Source organism: Xenia sp. Carnegie-2017, unplaced genomic scaffold (genome assembly GCF_021976095.1).
Source record: "Xenia sp. Carnegie-2017 unplaced genomic scaffold, XeniaSp_v1 HiC_scaffold_16, whole genome shotgun sequence".
Lineage (NCBI taxonomy): Eukaryota > Metazoa > Cnidaria > Anthozoa > Malacalcyonacea > Xeniidae > Xenia > Xenia sp. Carnegie-2017.
This window is the reverse complement of record NW_025813469.1, coordinates 3,677,608-3,694,865: the sequence shown is the minus strand read 5'-3', so window position 1 is coordinate 3,694,865 and position 17,258 is coordinate 3,677,608. Positions and strand designations below refer to the sequence as shown.

General features: G+C 34.4%; 1 protein-coding gene and 1 long non-coding RNA gene across 6 annotated transcripts; both read left to right on the top strand.

Annotated features, from left to right (window-relative positions):
• The first annotated feature begins 353 nt into the window (after positions 1–353).
• On the top strand, positions 354–2,775 carry LOC124436888. Its single transcript, XR_006945527.1, has 2 exons — positions 354–666; positions 2,285–2,775. It is a non-coding gene; the product is annotated as an uncharacterized LOC124436888 (long non-coding RNA).
• Positions 2,776–6,461: 3,686 nt separating this feature from the next.
• Positions 6,462–17,156, top strand: LOC124437672. Of its 5 annotated transcripts, XR_006945797.1 has the most exons (5): positions 8,015–8,675; positions 9,552–9,671; positions 11,562–13,106; positions 14,753–15,082; positions 16,811–17,156. XR_006945797.1 is itself a non-coding variant. In XM_046987645.1 (4 exons), the coding sequence occupies exons 1-3, from the start codon at positions 6,473–6,475 to the stop codon at positions 9,664–9,666; spliced, it is 678 nt and encodes a 225-aa protein (XP_046843601.1). In that variant the 5' UTR covers positions 6,462–6,472; the 3' UTR covers positions 9,667–9,671; positions 11,562–12,249. The 5 variants fall into 5 exon arrangements, 4 of the variants coding, with proteins under 4 accessions (XP_046843601.1, XP_046843602.1, XP_046843603.1 ...); XM_046987645.1 differs by lacking the exons at positions 14,753–15,082; positions 16,811–17,156 and adding an exon at positions 6,462–6,704 and having other exon boundaries at positions 8,345–8,675; positions 11,562–12,249; XM_046987647.1 differs by lacking the exons at positions 14,753–15,082; positions 16,811–17,156 and adding an exon at positions 6,470–6,692 and having other exon boundaries at positions 8,345–8,675; positions 11,562–12,249.
• Positions 17,157–17,258: the final 102 nt, after the last annotated feature.

Below are 17,258 nucleotides of genomic sequence, written 5' to 3'. Positions count from 1 at the left end.
TTTTTCATTAGCCTCTATTTTTAACTTATTCAATACATTTCCATGCAGTTGTTGGTTCATTTCCCATTGTTTGACTATACCACAGTACGGTCACTCATGACAAAAATTGCTGCATTTTAATCATATTTCATCATATTTCATCATAGTTTTAGCAATTTTAAAATTTGATTTATCTCTTAAATATGTTCATGTATTTAAACATTGATAATTCAGTATTATTCTCGTGTAAATCCACTATTGCGATCAGCGATAAGGACGCATCACGAGCTTCCGTTTCCATCATTTTCATCCAATCAATACACCACAAAAAATGATGACTTAAGCAATAAGCATATTCACCCGGACAAAGACAGACAACAGAGAAGCAATACATACTTTAAAGATACTACTTGAAAACAAGACTTTATCACTCGTAACTCTAACATATACTAAAAATACGTTCAAATAAGGTGCGTCATGAAACGAGATAAGAGTGCAAGATCGATCAATATTTGTACAATATTTTGTACGTAGCAATGTGTTCTTACGTCGCCATCAGTTCATCAACCTGTGAACATGGAAAATTCCCAAATAAATTTGTGAGTAATAGATGCACTCTGTGTCCACCAAAATATAATGAATCCGGAAAACAAGGAAACGATGAGCAAGCCTGTCTTTAATGGTGTCGTAAGTAGACTATATACTTCACTTTTAAGTTTACACTACGTCGTGATGCCATGTGTATATTGACGCAACGTTTATCAACTTGTTAAACATAAGGTTATAATGTTGACAACATTTGGCGACTATTTTCACGCTTCAAACAGGCAAATTTTTCAATACAGTGGACGCCGAGGATATTTGCGCATATTCCCGCTATATGCTGTTGTAATTAGTGTTCAAGTTTGCTATATTCTGTTTTGGTGAATCTGTTTAGGGGATCGTTGCTAGTATGTCTTTGAATGTAAAAATATATGTTCAATCAACTCTAGTACGAAGTAATAAGTTCGAAGATCTTTGTTTGCATAGTGTTTTATATTCATAAAACGCTTCATGATGTGTTGTTGTTTGTATAGTTGGAAAAAAACAATAACGTTATATGAAACTCATGTGGTGTCAAGTGCATGGGGTGTCCGATAACAAAATGACCAAATCATTTTTTCAAAATTACTTTCAAACTAACAAATGAAATGGTCTTTTTTATCTTGTTCGTGTAGTATCCTGCTCAACTATGCGAACGCTTCTACAGTTTTATACTTAACAGTTTTTATGTGAAATTCCAACCGAATTTATGTCATGGCTCACGAGTTTCATTTTCAAAGAGTAAACGGGGACACCCCAGTATCACGTGATAATCACGAGTTTTAAGCTTGGTTTTAGGTTCGATTTAGAGCATATTGGTCTGCACCAACTTCATAAAACAAATGTATGAAACATATTTTTGAAACAGCCTTAAATAATAAAGATAAGTAGAAAATAGTCGAAATAACTCAAAACAAGATTCTACATCACAAAGACAAATACGGCGCATAAACAGTCAGGTATACTTTCACAAAAGCCTAACAATCACAAGAAAAACTTACGTGTTACTCAGGCAGATGAGAAAAGATAACGGATTAAAATATGGTCTTTGCTGACATCCTTTCCAGGAAGTGGTGTAGCTATTACGCCTGCCAAAGTTTTACATGACGACTGACGACATTTAACACTTGTCGAAATGTTTAGGTTAAATAATGTGTATTTTATACGGAGTGTCTATTGTCTTGAGTTTTACTAGTGTAACTATGACCTTAGCGATTTCATAACATCACTTTTATAAGCGTTTGTCTTCAAGAATGTCGAGGTATTCGATCATTCACTTGACAAAAACATTTAAGTTAAGCCCAGTAATCTGTAGATTGTAGAAAGTGAACATTTCGAAAACATTTGTGTTTACGTAAATTGGAGCTGCAGCTCATATTTATACCGAGGAGTTTATATGTTAATCAAGAAATGTATTGTATTATGTGACGAACGTACATCACTCTAGTAAATTTTAAATGCAACACTCATTCACTCCACCTGGCGTTTGAACTACTGCAGGCCTTAATCTGATCACTATAAATTCTGTATTGGTGCAATGACTTTTAGTATAAAGCGTTTTCACCTGGAGTCGTAGCTGCCATTTTTCATGGTGTACTAATTGAAAAAAACTTGAATTACGCCTGAAAACTAACATCACCGCTTTGTCTATTGTCAATTTTATCCCCGAAAAATGCTTGAAACAGTCCACTCGACACGTTGTTTTCACATTGTATATTTTTAGGCTCATTTTTTGAAACCATGTCGCTGCCCACGGCGACGATCCGGACAACCACTGCCGCAAGCAAAGTGAAGAATACACTATACACCAAAAAAAGGTGGTTGTATTATTCGTGGTTTTATCTTTAGTGTCGATCATTGTTCTTCCTGTGCTCGCGTATTTAAAGATAAAAAATCGAAGAAACCTAAAAATGAAAGCAGCAGCGAACGCACAACCCTCTGGCAGTGATCTGCCTCTTACTGGACACGGTGACAACATGCCTTCAGCAAGGTATAGAACAGCATACAACAATATAAAAAGATGTTGGCGAGTCTATTTCACCTCATTTAATGCTGCATAAGTGCATGTTTAATCAAGTTTTCTTTAACACCAACTTCATATTACTTTTAAGTGTACTACTCTTTAGAGACTGTCTCAGACTGGAATAGCTTAATTTACATATTTTGTATGAGAGAATAAGAAGGAAAAAAGTTGATATCATTTCTATGATAGTATGTTGGTGCTCCACTGATTTGCTCGCCCACGACAAAAACAAACGTTTTACAATGCTGTCATTGTCCTTGTTGCATTTATGCTATAGAGTTCAGTGTTCAGTAATGTAAAATTGAAAAACGCCACTGATTAACTTCATCAAAATCTTTACTGTATGGCAATTCTTTGCGATCTGAATTGAAGAGAGCTTCAACAAAGGAAAAAGATTCTTATATTTATTTTGCCGGAAACAGGATTATTTTGCACTCGTTGACAATGTCTGTGCCATCACTCGAAGCTAGTACAATCATCGAAAGCCGTACGAGTTGCATTTGCTCGAGGAATTTCTGGACTTAGGATTTATATTATGAAGCTTCCTTGTGTATATCATCTACAAATTTGTATTTCTACTTCCAATTATTCATCTTCTTTTCATATATAGCATGGACGAAAATCAAAAAGGATCAGCAAACTCGGCTAACAACTAAGTACCACAACTTCACACCTGTGGCAATTGTGTACAAGAAACACAATCTACTGAGCTAAATAACGATTAGTATAGATAATAGTATAGTTTTGAGTGCATTGACGGATAAACGTAACTTGCACTCGCGAGGTTTTTAAAGACTGTAGCAAAATGGCGCAAGTCCGAAAGACAAGGGCTATTTGCAGTCTTTAAAAAACTCTCGAGTATATGTTTAACCTTAGTTGCACGAGAAACTGCTTTATCACGTAATAATAATATACTTTTAGATATTTCTTGACTGTACCGTTTAGATTTTTTTCGCTTTGTTACTCTTTATAGCTTCAGAAAACCTCGTTACGCAGCTTGACTGTTAACCACATTCACTGAAAAACAGTACTTGCTGCTTTGTTTTATTCTTTGCATTCTTTTGTAATTCTTGAATTTCAAATGATTGCAATTGTGGAAATCTTTGTTTACTGAAAACTGCCGTCATGTTTTTTTTTTTAAATTGAAAAGAGGTTTGTTTGGCTTTCATTGCTTTTTAGCTGATCAGGAAGCAGCATTTGCAGTGCATTTACACTTATCTACGTTGCAAGTAGAGCTTTTCAACAGAGCAATTACAACTTTTCAACAATGCAATTACAGATAAACTGCACTGCAATCGTTTATAAGAAAAGAAAAATGTAATGTTTGTGCATTACTTGTAAAGATTTTTACATAAGCCATTCACAGTATGAGTTGATCACAGTTGATTCCTCGCAGGGGTCAAGAGTTATCAAAAGTTCAAAAAAACTGAGTAAACGCAATAGATATAGCCCACCAGCTCTCCTCAACTGGATCGTAACAAAATTGAAAAATGACGATCGATGATTGACAGCCACACTTGAGAAGTAGAAATCTTTTACAAAGAATATGTTTTCGATATTTCACGACGTATAATGAAGCTTTCCTGGCCGGCGCCATTTTCTGTCACTGCCTACGCTCTAATGTAAAATAAAGCTGACTTCAAGCGTTTTATTCGTTAAAAAGGAAATCTGAGAATGAAAATGGCATCAATTTCACTGAAATATTTCAATTTAGGAACATTTCAAAAGGTTTAATTTTGGCCAACGCCATTCCCAGGGGCGAAACTGAAACGCAAATTGGGGAGGGGTAAATATAGATTCAGCTCTGCCCTGCTGACTTAATATCGCAAACAAGAGAAATCAGAAGGACACAGCTGAATTTATGAATATATACCCCCCAAATTAACGTTCTACTTTCGCCCCCGCTCCAATGTCGTACGAGGAAAAATGACGTCCTAAAAATTCTGGTTTTCAGATATCTCTACTATTTCTACTTTGTTTTAACTTTGATAATATGACCCCTTAGCATTATATTCCTATGTTTATAATTGACTTCAGTGACTAAGTTGAAGGATAAAATCGTTTAGAAGGCATTTGAGGAACTGTGGTGTGATTATTTCATCTTGATCGGCATACTTGTTCAGTAATGGACTGCTAGCCAATAGTATATTAGAAAGTTTTAGTTTGACGTTTACGACAAACGGCAAACCTCAGCTATCCCCTTGCCGTTGGGGTTTACCGTTTCAAAAAAATTGAATTTAGTTTGGCGTTTTTCGTGCGTATTTTACAATTTGCATTGTCCTGAGCTAAATTCTTGTTTTGTTAACAGTTTGTGAATAAAAAAGGCATAATCATGGTGTATACTCACACAAAATATAACATTGAGCCATAAACGTCACTTGGTTGTATTAAAAGTACTAAGAAATTTGCCGTAAATCTGCTATCGCAAAGGGGATTTTCCGTTTAAAGATAAAACGGAAACCTATGATCGCGTGACTTTTTGCGGTTTGCTGTTAACGTCAAATTATAAAACTCTCTGTAAACTTATAATAACTGTACTTTAATTAACCTCACTTCGTATAGGGTGTTGGCATCGGTCGCCATGTTGGAAGAAAATCCCACATATAGTGAAAGGAATCTATGTTAATTTCATGCTTTGTTGAGCTCTTTGATACAGTCCTCCAACATGGCCGCTTTGATGTCCCATGCAAACACCCTATATTATATATCAATTTGCAGTTAGCATTCTATGCATATAAAACTTTGACACACATACAAATATTTATTTTACGTCGCTAATGGCAATATCATAATAAAAATTAAAGTTTTGAATGGCAACTCTTAGAGAGCTTGTTGTTGTTAAAAGACAACTTTCATGACAAAAATCTCTTCTCTGTATAATACAACTTGCTGATATTCAATTTCAGGAAACAACCTTCAGTTTCTTTGCAGTATTTGTAAAATTTGGTTGGCCCCCAGGGGTTGATATGGGAAACAGCTATTGCAAGCAATGACAAATATGGTCCACGAAATGTTTCATCAACGGTTAAAAAGTTGTTCTTGTTGGGATTTGTCTCCTTTGTTTCGCCGAACAATTCACAATAAATTTTGACTGAGTTTAACAGAAACGCTCACACATCACAATTACCTGCTAACGTAAGAAAAATTTACTCCAATATAAATTCCTTGTAAATTCCAGATTCGCTCAATAGTCTTGAAAAATGTTACGTATTTATGACTAAGATATTAAGAGAAAAATTGTAAACTAAGCAATTTAGTTTTTTAAGTGTTAATTCCCTACTGCGCCTTTTGCTATGTTTGCTGAATCACTTCCATAACGTAGGTTCGAGCTTTCCGGATTGTGATGAGGCGTTTTTGCTTCCCTACTTCTAATCTTAACAAATTGCGAAACAAAAATAATTATACTTCGTGCAAGTTTACAACAATCTTACTTCATTGGAAAAATTATACCAAAGTAACTGGATTGATCTAACAATTTGTTGCGTTTCTTGCGTAGCCTGAACAAAAAGTTTGATCGTGCTATTTAAATTTCAGATCATTATATATCATTAAACCTGATTGAAATTTGAAATCAGTGTCTCTTAGAAGTTATGAACAGCAAAAGTTTGACTGAGTATAAATCACTTTTCTGCGAAAGACAAATTAAAATACTTTATCTATGAAAAATTGCATGCATGACGCTGTACTTCGGACTAAAGAAAAATCATGTGAGCTATGCTAATTCCAATCAATCAACACGCCATTTTTGGAAAAACTAGACAATCCAGTCATAACAGCGTTATAATCTTTGCCAATGAGTAACATTCATAATATACATATTTATATATATAGGCATGCAATGATTGAAAAGACAACACTCAAATTGTGGCAACTCTATACAAGCAAGTTATGTTTATGACAATGGAAACCTGTCGAAAATCGATCAGCGTTCCTACAATATTTATGTACGCAACACTATTTTGTTGCGTTGCAATCAGTGCACTGAAGCGCTGTGAGTTGGGACAATTCCCAAGTGAATATGTGGATAATGGATGCACTCCTTGTCCGAATAAAATTGATAACTGCGAAAAACAAGGAGAAGATAAAACAGCCTGTCTTAATTGGTGTCGTAATTTAGATCGTAAGTAGGCGAGTTAAATGACTTCTAAGTTTACATGTCGCAGTTATGAATTGTTCATACTGTTAGGGTCACAATATCGACTAAGTTTTGAGATATGTTAGCATGCAAATCATTTTACCGTCAAGTCATTAACATCAAAAATGTAAGTGGCAACAATTCTGTTCACATGAAAGGTCGACAAACTACTGTTTACCTTTTGTATTTTGTCACAATATGTGTATTTTTTACAAGTTTATTGACGGGGGTCGTTGTCTCATTTTTTCTGTGTACCGTATTGCTATCGGAGCGGGTGGTATTTTCATTTTTTTCTATAAAGATTGTTAATGACATTGACAAGAGGACGTAAAATTATTCAAACAAAGTCAAAGGATGCATGAAAAGGTTTAACAAATGATCGAGAATTCGAATTTGAAATGTTTTTTTTCAACCCATAATTTGTTGGTAGCTATATTGATGCAAGCGTAGTCATGTGTCTTTTTGACACGCGTATTCCATACCAATATTGAAATAAACGTGCTCTGGCTGTTTTCAATTGGAAATAAAAAAATATATACATTGACAACATTATATAAATATTACGCTCTTAGCATTTCTCAATCTCAGCTGTTTACGAAAATGACAAAATTGCCTGATTGATTTTTTCAGACTTTAAAAACGAAACAATTATTTTAAACTACATTATATTCATTCGGACTATGCCATGCACAACCAGCAACCGCATAACGTTTAAATTTACGAAATTTTAAACAAAGAGTTTGTTAATTGCTACATGGTAAAACTAACTTTGTTTGAAAATTATTTGAAAAATTTTATATTGCGTGAGGGTTATAATCCGCAATGAATCACGAGATATTCATGTGAAAACGATCCGAATAACTATAATCATTAATCATAACTACAAATCTTCAAGAATACAAGTCTACGACTATATACCCAAAACAACACATTGCACACGACGTACGGGAAAGCATATTTATAAAAAATTGAAAACAATCTAAATGAAAATATTCAATAAAGCACGTGACCAGTTGTTAATCCTGCTAGCATTGAATGTACAACAGATATCTGCATGAGTAAAATAAACCATCATCCATCCGCTATCTTTAAAAAAGCCTTATCGCAACGAGCTGTATTTTATGGAGGTAAAAATGAAAAATTCGAGCAAACGGTATAAGGTCCTCTTGGCGTTTTCAAGAATTTATGCTGATATATGATCATTTACTCAATTATGTATTTAAATGTAAATTTATTGAAGCTTAAACTGTCTTAAACAATGAGGAAAGTCAGGCGACTATTTCAGACTTTCAGTCGTTTCGTTAGAATGATACGATTAACTTTACTCGGATGACTATTTGAGAGCCATGCTTTACTCGATGATGGAAAGTGTCCATTTTGAAAACATTTCCTAGTGTCAATGTAATCTGCTTTTTCTAAAGGAATACCATTGATAGAAAAATGTATGTTAATTAAAGTATAATAAATATATTAAACTACGCATATGTACAATCCTCAAATATTCAACGTAAAAAAGTCTGCAGGTTACGTCATTATATAAGCAAACAATCCGAAGCAAGACAAAAACACTCGTCATGTAATGTTTCGAGTTCATTAAAACAACCATTGTATATTGTATATTTTAGGCTTGTTTACTACCAAGTGGCCACTCACTAAATTAAGAACGACTACGACTTTGCTGCCAAAGACTAGGACAACTGTTGATACAAGCAAAGAACTTGAGGATGCAATCCGAGAAAACAATTTGGTCGACAATCAAAAAATAAGAAAGAAAATTCGCCCAAGTGTTGCAGAGATTGTTGTAATAGCTATGGTTTCATTTTCAGTCTCTGTCATTGCAATTGCCGTTGTCGTGCTTTTAAGGATGAGAAGTCGAAGCATGATGAACAGAAAAAGAGCAGGCGGACAGTCCTCTGAGAGTGACAAGCCTTCTACAGTACGTGGCGACAACGTAAGGTAGGGGCAGCACAACGACTTGACCATTTCATCCATGTAAGCCATGTGAAGCATTTTTCAAAGTTCCTTCATTGATAATAGACTAAATTACGTCTGAAAAATCTAATGTGTATAAATAGTATTTTACTTACATTATTATTTTTCAATTTAACTCGGATTCCTATCTAGCAATGAACACGTGACATCGCACTACAACCAGTAGTCAGGGATATTACGTGTTCATTTGTCTAAGTATGATCTTTGCTGTTCCTTGGAGGCAAGCTTTTTGCAGTAGTTCAATTTAACGTTGTATATCAATTACATTCAACCAACAATCAATCTTGTTGCTAACTGTCCCCAACAAGCCGATCACGATCAATTTTTGTTTACTTTAACAAACACTACGATTTCAGGATAGTTATGCTGCAACCTTTAGTCAGTGTGAATTGTAAATCCCATAAGATTTTGCACTTATCTAACTCAAGAATCTTTTTAGGAATATGATCGTACCAAGTTTTACTATTGGAAAAACCCCATTTATCACACAATTTTCAGTTTATGATTTTTACAACTTGGTTATGTCTCCATTTTTATATTCATTTTGCGCTAGGTTGGGCATTCGTTCAAAATATGGACAATTGCCTCTTCTGTTTTTTCGACACACAGATAAAATATCCTACTTGTATACATACTTTGTGATATTTTTCGTACTAAAAGCTTGATCCTGAGCTGAATTTTTACACCCTCTGTTTCCTCTTTTAAATCTCCCTTCTTCAACAAATTCTGTGTCCTAGATCCCCTGAAATCTTAGGATTTATATTATGAAGCTTCCTTGTGTATATCATCAACCAAATTTGCATTTCTACTTCCAATTATTCATCTTCTTTTCAACTATAGCATGGACGAAAATCAAAAAGGATCAGCAAACTCGGCTAACGACAAAGTACCACAACTTCACACCTGTGGCAATTGTGTACAAGAAACACAATCTACTGAGCTAATTAACAATTAGTATAGGTAATAGTATAGTTTTGAGTCCATTAATGGATAAACTTAACTTGTACTCGTGACTTTTTTAAAGACTGCAGCGAAATGGCGCAAGTCCGAGAGACAAGGGCTATTGGCAGTCTTTAAAAATTCACAAGTGCATGTTTAGCCTTAGTTGCACGAGAAACTGCTTTATCACGTAATAATAATATACTTTTAGATATTTCTTGACTGTACGGTTTAAATCTTTTTCGCTTTGTTACTCTTTATCGCTTCAGAAAACCTCGTTACGCAGCTTGACTGTTTAACACACTCACTGAAAAAACAGTACTTGCTGCTTTGTTTTATTCTTTGCATTCTTTTGTAATTCTTAAATTTCAAACGATTGCAATTGTGGAAATCTTTGTTTACTGAAAACTGCCGTCATGTTTTTTTTAAATTGAAAAGAAGTTTGTTTCGCTTTCATTGCTTTTTAGCTGATCAGGAAGCAGCATTTACAGTGCATTTACACTTATCTACGTTGCAGGTACAGCTTTTCAACAGAGCAATTACAACTTTTCAACAATGCAATTACAGATAAACTGCACTGCAATCGTTTATAAGAAAAGAAAAATGTAATGTTTGTGCATTACTTGTAAAGATTTTTACATAAGCCATTCACAGTATGAGTTGATCACAGTTGATTCCTCGCAGGGGTCAAGAGTTATCAAAAGTTCAAAAAAACTGAGTAAACGCAATAGATATAGCCCACCAGCTCTCCTCAACTGGATCGTAACAAAATTGAAAAATGACGATCGATGATTGACAGCCACACTTGAGAAGTAGTAATCTTTTACAAAGAATATGTTTTCGATATTTCACGACGTATAATGAAGCTTTCCTGGCCGGCGCCATTTTCTGTCACTGCCTACGCTCTAATGTAAAATAAAGCTGACTTCAAGCGTTTTATTCGTTAAAAAGGAAATCTGAGAATGAAAATGGCATCAATTTCACTGAAATATTTCAATTTAGGAACATTTCAAAAGGTTTAATTTTGGCCAACGCCATTCCCAGGGCGAAACTGAAACGCAAATTGGGGGGAGGGGGGTAAATATAGATTCAGCTCTGCCCTGCTGACTTAATATCGCAAACAAGAGAAATCAGAAGGACACAGCTGAATTTATGAATATATACCCCCCAAATTAACGTTCTACTTTCGCCCCCGCTCCAATGTCGTACGAGGGAAAATGAAGTCCTAAAAATTCTGGTTTTCAGATATCTCTACTATTTCTACTTTGTTTTAACTTTGATAATATGATCCCTTAGCATTATATTCCTATGTTTATAATCGTTTAGAAGGCATTTGAGGAACAGTGGTGTGATTATTTCATCTTGATCGGCATACTTGTTCAGTAATGGACTGCTAGCCAATAGTATATTAGAAAGTTTTAGTTTGACGTTTACGTCAGCTATCCCCTTGCCGTTGGGGTTTACCGTTTCAAAAAAATTCAATTTCGTTTGGCGTTTTCCGTGCGTATTTTACAATTTGCATTGTCCTGAGCTAAATTCTTGTTTTGTTAACAGTTTGTGAATAAAAAAGGCATAATCATGGTGTATACTCACACAAAATATAACATTGAGCCATAAACGTCACTTGGTTGTATTAAAAGTACTAAGAAATTTGCCGTAAATCTGCTATCGCAAAAAGGGGATTTTTCCGTTTAAAGATAAAACGGAAACCTATGATCGCGTGACTTTTTGCGGTTTACTGTTAACGTCAAATTATAAAACTGTCTGTAAACTTATAATAACTGTACTTTAATTCATTTATAAAAAAAGCATACGAGATTTATTCAAAGGTACTTAATTCTACACTTACACTAACAGTAACATTATCACTAATTCTAGTTACTAAGTTTGAATTAACCTCTCTTCGTATAGGGTGTTTCCATTGGTCGCATGTTGGAAGAAAATTCCATATATAGTGAAAGGAATTTATGTTAATTTTATGCTTTGTTGAGCTCTTTGATGCAGTCCTCCAACATGGCCGCTTCGATGTCACCTGCAAACACCATATATTATATATCGATTTGCAGTTAGTAGTCTATGCATATAAAACTTTGACACTCGTACAAAATATTTATTTTACGTCACTAATGGCAATATCATAATAAAAATTAAAGTTTTGAATGGCAACTCTAAGAGAGCTTGTTGTTGTTAAAAGACAACTTTCATGACAAAAATCTCTTCTCTGTATAATACAACTTGTTGATATTCAATTTCAGGAAACAACCTTCAGTTTCTTTGCAGTATTTGTAAAACTTGTTTGGCCCCTAGGGGTTGATATGGGAAACAGCTATTGCAAGCAACGACAAATATGGTCCACGAATGTTTCATCAACGGTTAAAAAGTTGTTCTTGTTGGGATTTGTCTCCCTTGTTTCGCCGAACAATTCACAATAAGTTTTGACTGAGTTTAACAGAAACGCTCACACATCACAATTACATGCTAACGTAAGAAAATTTACTCCAATATAAATTCTTTGTAAATTCCAGATTCACTCAATAGTCTTGAAAAATGTTACGTATTTATGACGAAGATATTAAGAGAAAAATTGTAAACTAAGCAATTTAGTTTTTTAAGTGTTAATTCCCTACTGCGCCTTTTGCTATGTTTGCTGAATCACTTCCATAACGTAGGTTCGAGCTTTCCGGATTGTGATGAGGCGTTTTTGCTTCCCTACTTCTAATCTTAACAAATTGCGAAACAAAAATAATTATACTTCGTGCAAGTTTTGAACAATCTTACTTCATTGGAAAAATTATACCAAAGTAACTGGATTGATCTAACAATTTGTTGCGTTTCTTGTGTAGCCTGAACACAAAGTTTGATCGTGCTATTTAAATTTCAGATCATTATATACCATTAAACCTGATTGAAATTTGAAATCAGTGTCTCTTAGAAGTTATGAACAGCAAAAGTTTGACTGAGTATAAATCACTTTTCCTCGAAAGACAAATTAAAATACTTTATCTATGAAAAATTGCATGCATGACGCTGTACTTCGGACTAAAGAGAAATCATGTGAGCTATGCTAATCCAATCAATCAACACGCCATTTTTGGAAAAGCTAGACAATCCAGTCATAACAGCGTTATAATCTTTGCCAATGAGCAACAGGCATAATATACATATATATATATATATAGGCATGCAATGATTCAAAAGACAACACTCAAATAGTGGCAACTCTATTCAAGCAAGTTATGTTTACGACGCGGGAAACCACTCGAAAATCGATCAGCGTTCCTACATTATTTATGTACGCAACACTGTTTTGTTGCGTTGCAATCAGCGCACTGAAGCGCTGTGAGTTGGGACAATTCCCAAGTGAATATGTGGATAATGGATGCACTCCTTGTCCGAATAAAATTGATAACTGCGAAAAACAAGGAGAAGATAAAACAGCCTGTCTTAATTGGTGTCGTGATTTAGATCGTAAGTAGGCGAGTTAAATGACTTCTAAGTTTACACGACGCAGTTATAAACTGTTCATACTGTTAGGGTCACAATATCGACTAAGTTTTGAGAAATGTTAACATGCAAATCATTTTACCGTCAAGTCATTAACATCAAAAATGTAAGTGGCAACAATTCTGTTCACATGAAAGGTCGACAAACTACTGTTTACCATTTGTATTTTGTCACAATATGTGCATTTTTTACAAGTTTATTGACGGGGGTCATTGTCTCATTTTTTTGTGTACCGTATTGCTATCGGAGCGGGTGGTATTTTCATTTTTTTCTGTAAAGATTGTTAATGACATTGATAGTAGGACGTAAAATTATTTAAACAAAGTCAAAGGGTGCATGAAAAGGTTTAACAAATGATCGAGAATTCGAATTTGACATGTTTTTTTTCAACCCATAATTTGTTGGTAGCTATATTGATGGAAGCGTAAGTCATGTGGCTTTTGACACGCGTATTCCATACCAATATTGAAATGAACGCGCTCTGGCTGTTTTCAATTGGAAATAAAAAATATATACATTGACAACATTATATAAATCATACGCTCTTAGCATTTCTCAATCTCAGCTGTTTACGAAAATGACAAAATTGCCTGATTGATTTTTTCAGACTTCAAAAACGAAACAATTATTTTAAACTACATATTCAGTCGGACTATGCCATGCGCAACCAGCAACCGCATAACGTTTAAATTCATGAAATTTAAGCAAAGAGTTTGTTAATTGCTACACGGTAAAACTAACTTTGTTTGAAAATTATTTGAAAAATTTTATATTGCGTGAGGGTTATAATCCGCAATGAATCACGAGATATTCATGTGAAAACGATCCGAATAACTATAATCATTAATCATAGCTACAAATCTTCAAGGATACAAGTCTCCGACTATATACCCAAAACAACACATTGCACACGACGTACGGGAAAGCATATTCATAAAAAATTGAAAACAATCTAAATGAAAATATTCAATAAAGCACGTGACCAGTTGTTAATCCTGCTAGCATTGAATGTACAACAGATATCTGCATGAGTAAAATAAACCATCATCCATCCGCTATCTTTAAAAAAGCCTTATCGCAAAGAGCTGTATTTTATGGAGGTAAAAATGAAAAATTCGAGCAAACGGTATAAGGTCCTCTTGGCGTTTTCAAGAATTTATGCTGATATATGATCATTTACTCAATTATATATTTAAATGTAAATTTATTGAAGCTTAAATTGTCTTAAACAATGAGGAGAGTCAGGCGACTATTTCAGACTTTTAGTCGTTTGGATAGAATGATACGATTAACTTTACTCGGATGACTATTTGAGAGCCATGCTTTACTCGATGATGGAAAGTGTCCATTTTGAAAACATTTCCTAGTGTCAATGTAATCTGCTTTTTCTAAAGGAATACCATTGATAGAAAAATGTATGTTAATTAAAGTATAATAAATATATTAAACTACGCATATGTACAATCCTCAAATATTCAACGTAAAAAAGTCTGCAGGTTACGTCATTATATAAGCAAACAATCCGAAGCAAGACAAAAACACTCGTCATGTAATGTTTCGAGTTCATTAAAACAACCATTGTATATTGTATATTTTAGGCTTGTTTACTACCAAGTGGCCACTCACTAAATTAAGAACGACTACGACTTTGCTGCCAAAGACTAGGACAACTGTTGATACAGGCAAAGAACTTGAGGATGCAATCCGAGAAAACGATTTGGTCGACAATCAAAAAATAAGAAAGAAAATTCGCCCAAGTGTTGCAGAGATTGTTGTAATAGCTATGGTTTCCTTTTCAGTCTCTGTCATTGCAATTGCCGTTGTCGTGTTTTTAAGATGAGAAGTCGAAGCATGATGAACAGAAAAAGAGCAGGAGAACAATCCACTGGGAGTGACAAGCCTTCTCCAGTACGTGGCGACAACGTAAGGTAGGGGCAGCACCACGACTTGACCATTTCATCCATGTAAACCATGTGAAGCATTTTTCAAAGGTCCTTTATTGAGAGTAGACTAAATTACGTCTGAAAAATCTAATGTGTATAAATAGTATTTTACTTACATTATTATTTTTAAATTTAACTCGGATTCCTATCTAGCAATGAACACATGACATCGCACTACAACCAGTAGTCAAGGATATTACGTGTTCATTAGTCTAAGTATGATCTTTGCTGTTCCTTGGAGGCAAGCTTTTTGCAGTAGTTCAATTGAACGTTGTATATCAATTACATTCAACCAACAATCAATCTTGTTGGTAACTGTCCTCAACAAGCCGATCACGATCATTTTCTGTTTACTTTAACAAACACTACGATTTCAGGATAGTTATGCTGCAACCTTTGGTCAGTGTGAATTGTAAATCCCATAAGATTTTGCACTTATCTAACTCAAGAATCTTCTTAGGAATTTGATTGTACCAAGTTTTACTATTGGAAAAACCCCATTTGTCACACAATTTCCAGTTTATAATTTTTACAACTAGGTTATGTCTCCATTTTTATATTCATTTTGCGCTAGGTTGGGCATTCGTTCAAAATATGGACAATTGCCTCTTCTGTTTTTTCGACGCACAGATAAAATATCCTACTTGTATACATACTTTGTGATATTTTTCGTACTAAAAGCTTGATCCTGAGCTGACTTTTACACCCTCTGTTTCCTCTTTTAAATCTCCATTCTTCAACCAATTCCGTGTCCTAGGTTCCCTGAAATCTATGGTTGGCTTTTAAAACAAAGTGCGAAAAGTGTATAGATTCCTGGCTTCTTTATATGATCTTCTTGGACTTTTTCTTTACTTCTCTCACCTTTTTCCCTTTTTAAAACATTTTCTTATCCAATGGCCTTGAATAAACTGTTACAGCCATCTTCAACATAATCTATCAATTGTTTTCTTTCAATTTCCAAGCAGTCCTCCACTACAAAAGTTTCTTTATATACAATCGGTTTATGTCTGCCTTGGGATCGTGTGCTCCATGATGCACTGTCATTGATTTTCTGGTTTTCCTATCTAAATAATTTAGCTCTTCTCTTGCCCAATCCAAAATTCCTGCTCCATATCCTATTACTGCTACTTCTCGGGAATTTATTGCCAATATTATATTTAAACCGTACAACTTAGATCTTAATATTTGTTGGAGTCGTCTTATATACTCCAGACTCAAGTTTTTCTTCATTTCATTGTGCTTTATTTCATCAGCCTCTAAGATTCTCAGATACTTATATCCTAAATATCTTTCTTCTGATTTCATCATATTTCCCTTTGGCAACACTATCCCATCAAATGATATCACTTTTCTAATATTCATAACTAAAACATTCCATTGTGATATCCTCAGTAAAAACACATGCTGTGTTTATTTAGCAATTCAGTTGGTTTTCAGTATTTCCAAACAGTTTGAAATCGTCCGTAGATAGTAGGTGATTTATTTCACCATTACTTTTCAAAGATCATTACGAACAATCCACTGGGAGTGACGATCAATGTCGTGTTCATCAATATTCTCCACAGCCGATAATCACTGAGGCTTACTTACTTTAGTTTTATTTGCTTTTTAAGGAATTTCTGTGTAGTCTTAAGTTTTTATTGTGTGCCTTCATAATGAATCTCATCTGCAAATATGTGTTATATGTCCAATGGTTCTTCTTTTTTAATATAGGAGCATCAAGATTCAAACCGAATCTTCTAGCTCCACTATGAACATGTCGGAGCAATCTCCACCAAAAAAAGGTGTGCAAGAATCACAGACGCGATAGATGGTGAAGGAACAAGGTGGTGAACATGAACAGTCAATACCTACAACCGAGGTCTCCGATGTATGTTAAGTTAGCAATAGAGTTCGGGTATATATTATCACAAATTATAATTTGAGCTCTATAACTACAGAGTTGATGATTTTCGTATAAAAACAGCTTTAGGTTTACTTGCAGATGTTTTGCTTATGAGCTGATTTCTGGAATTCGGTTTAGAACGAGCGTATAATGAATAAATTCATTTCAAACTAAGCCATGGAAATAATTAATTTATTTCACACCCTTTGAAAGGTAAAAGTTACTCATGAAAATGTGAGAAACTACATTATTACAACTTGAGAAGTCACAGTTTTT

What these genes read in the sequence shown, in the direction of transcription:
- LOC124437672 (XM_046987645.1), top strand. Translation starts at nt 6,473, where the DNA reads ATGTTTATGACAATGGAAACCTGTCGAAAATCGATCAGCGTTCCTACA. An exon ending in TTGGTGTCGTAATTTAGATC is followed by an intron (nt 6,705 to 8,344) that starts GTAAGTAGGCGA and finishes TGTATATTTTAG; the next exon opens with GCTTGTTTACTACCAAGTGG. An exon ending in GTACGTGGCGACAACGTAAG is followed by an intron (nt 8,676 to 9,551) that starts GTAGGGGCAGCA and finishes TTTCAACTATAG; the next exon opens with CATGGACGAAAATCAAAAAG.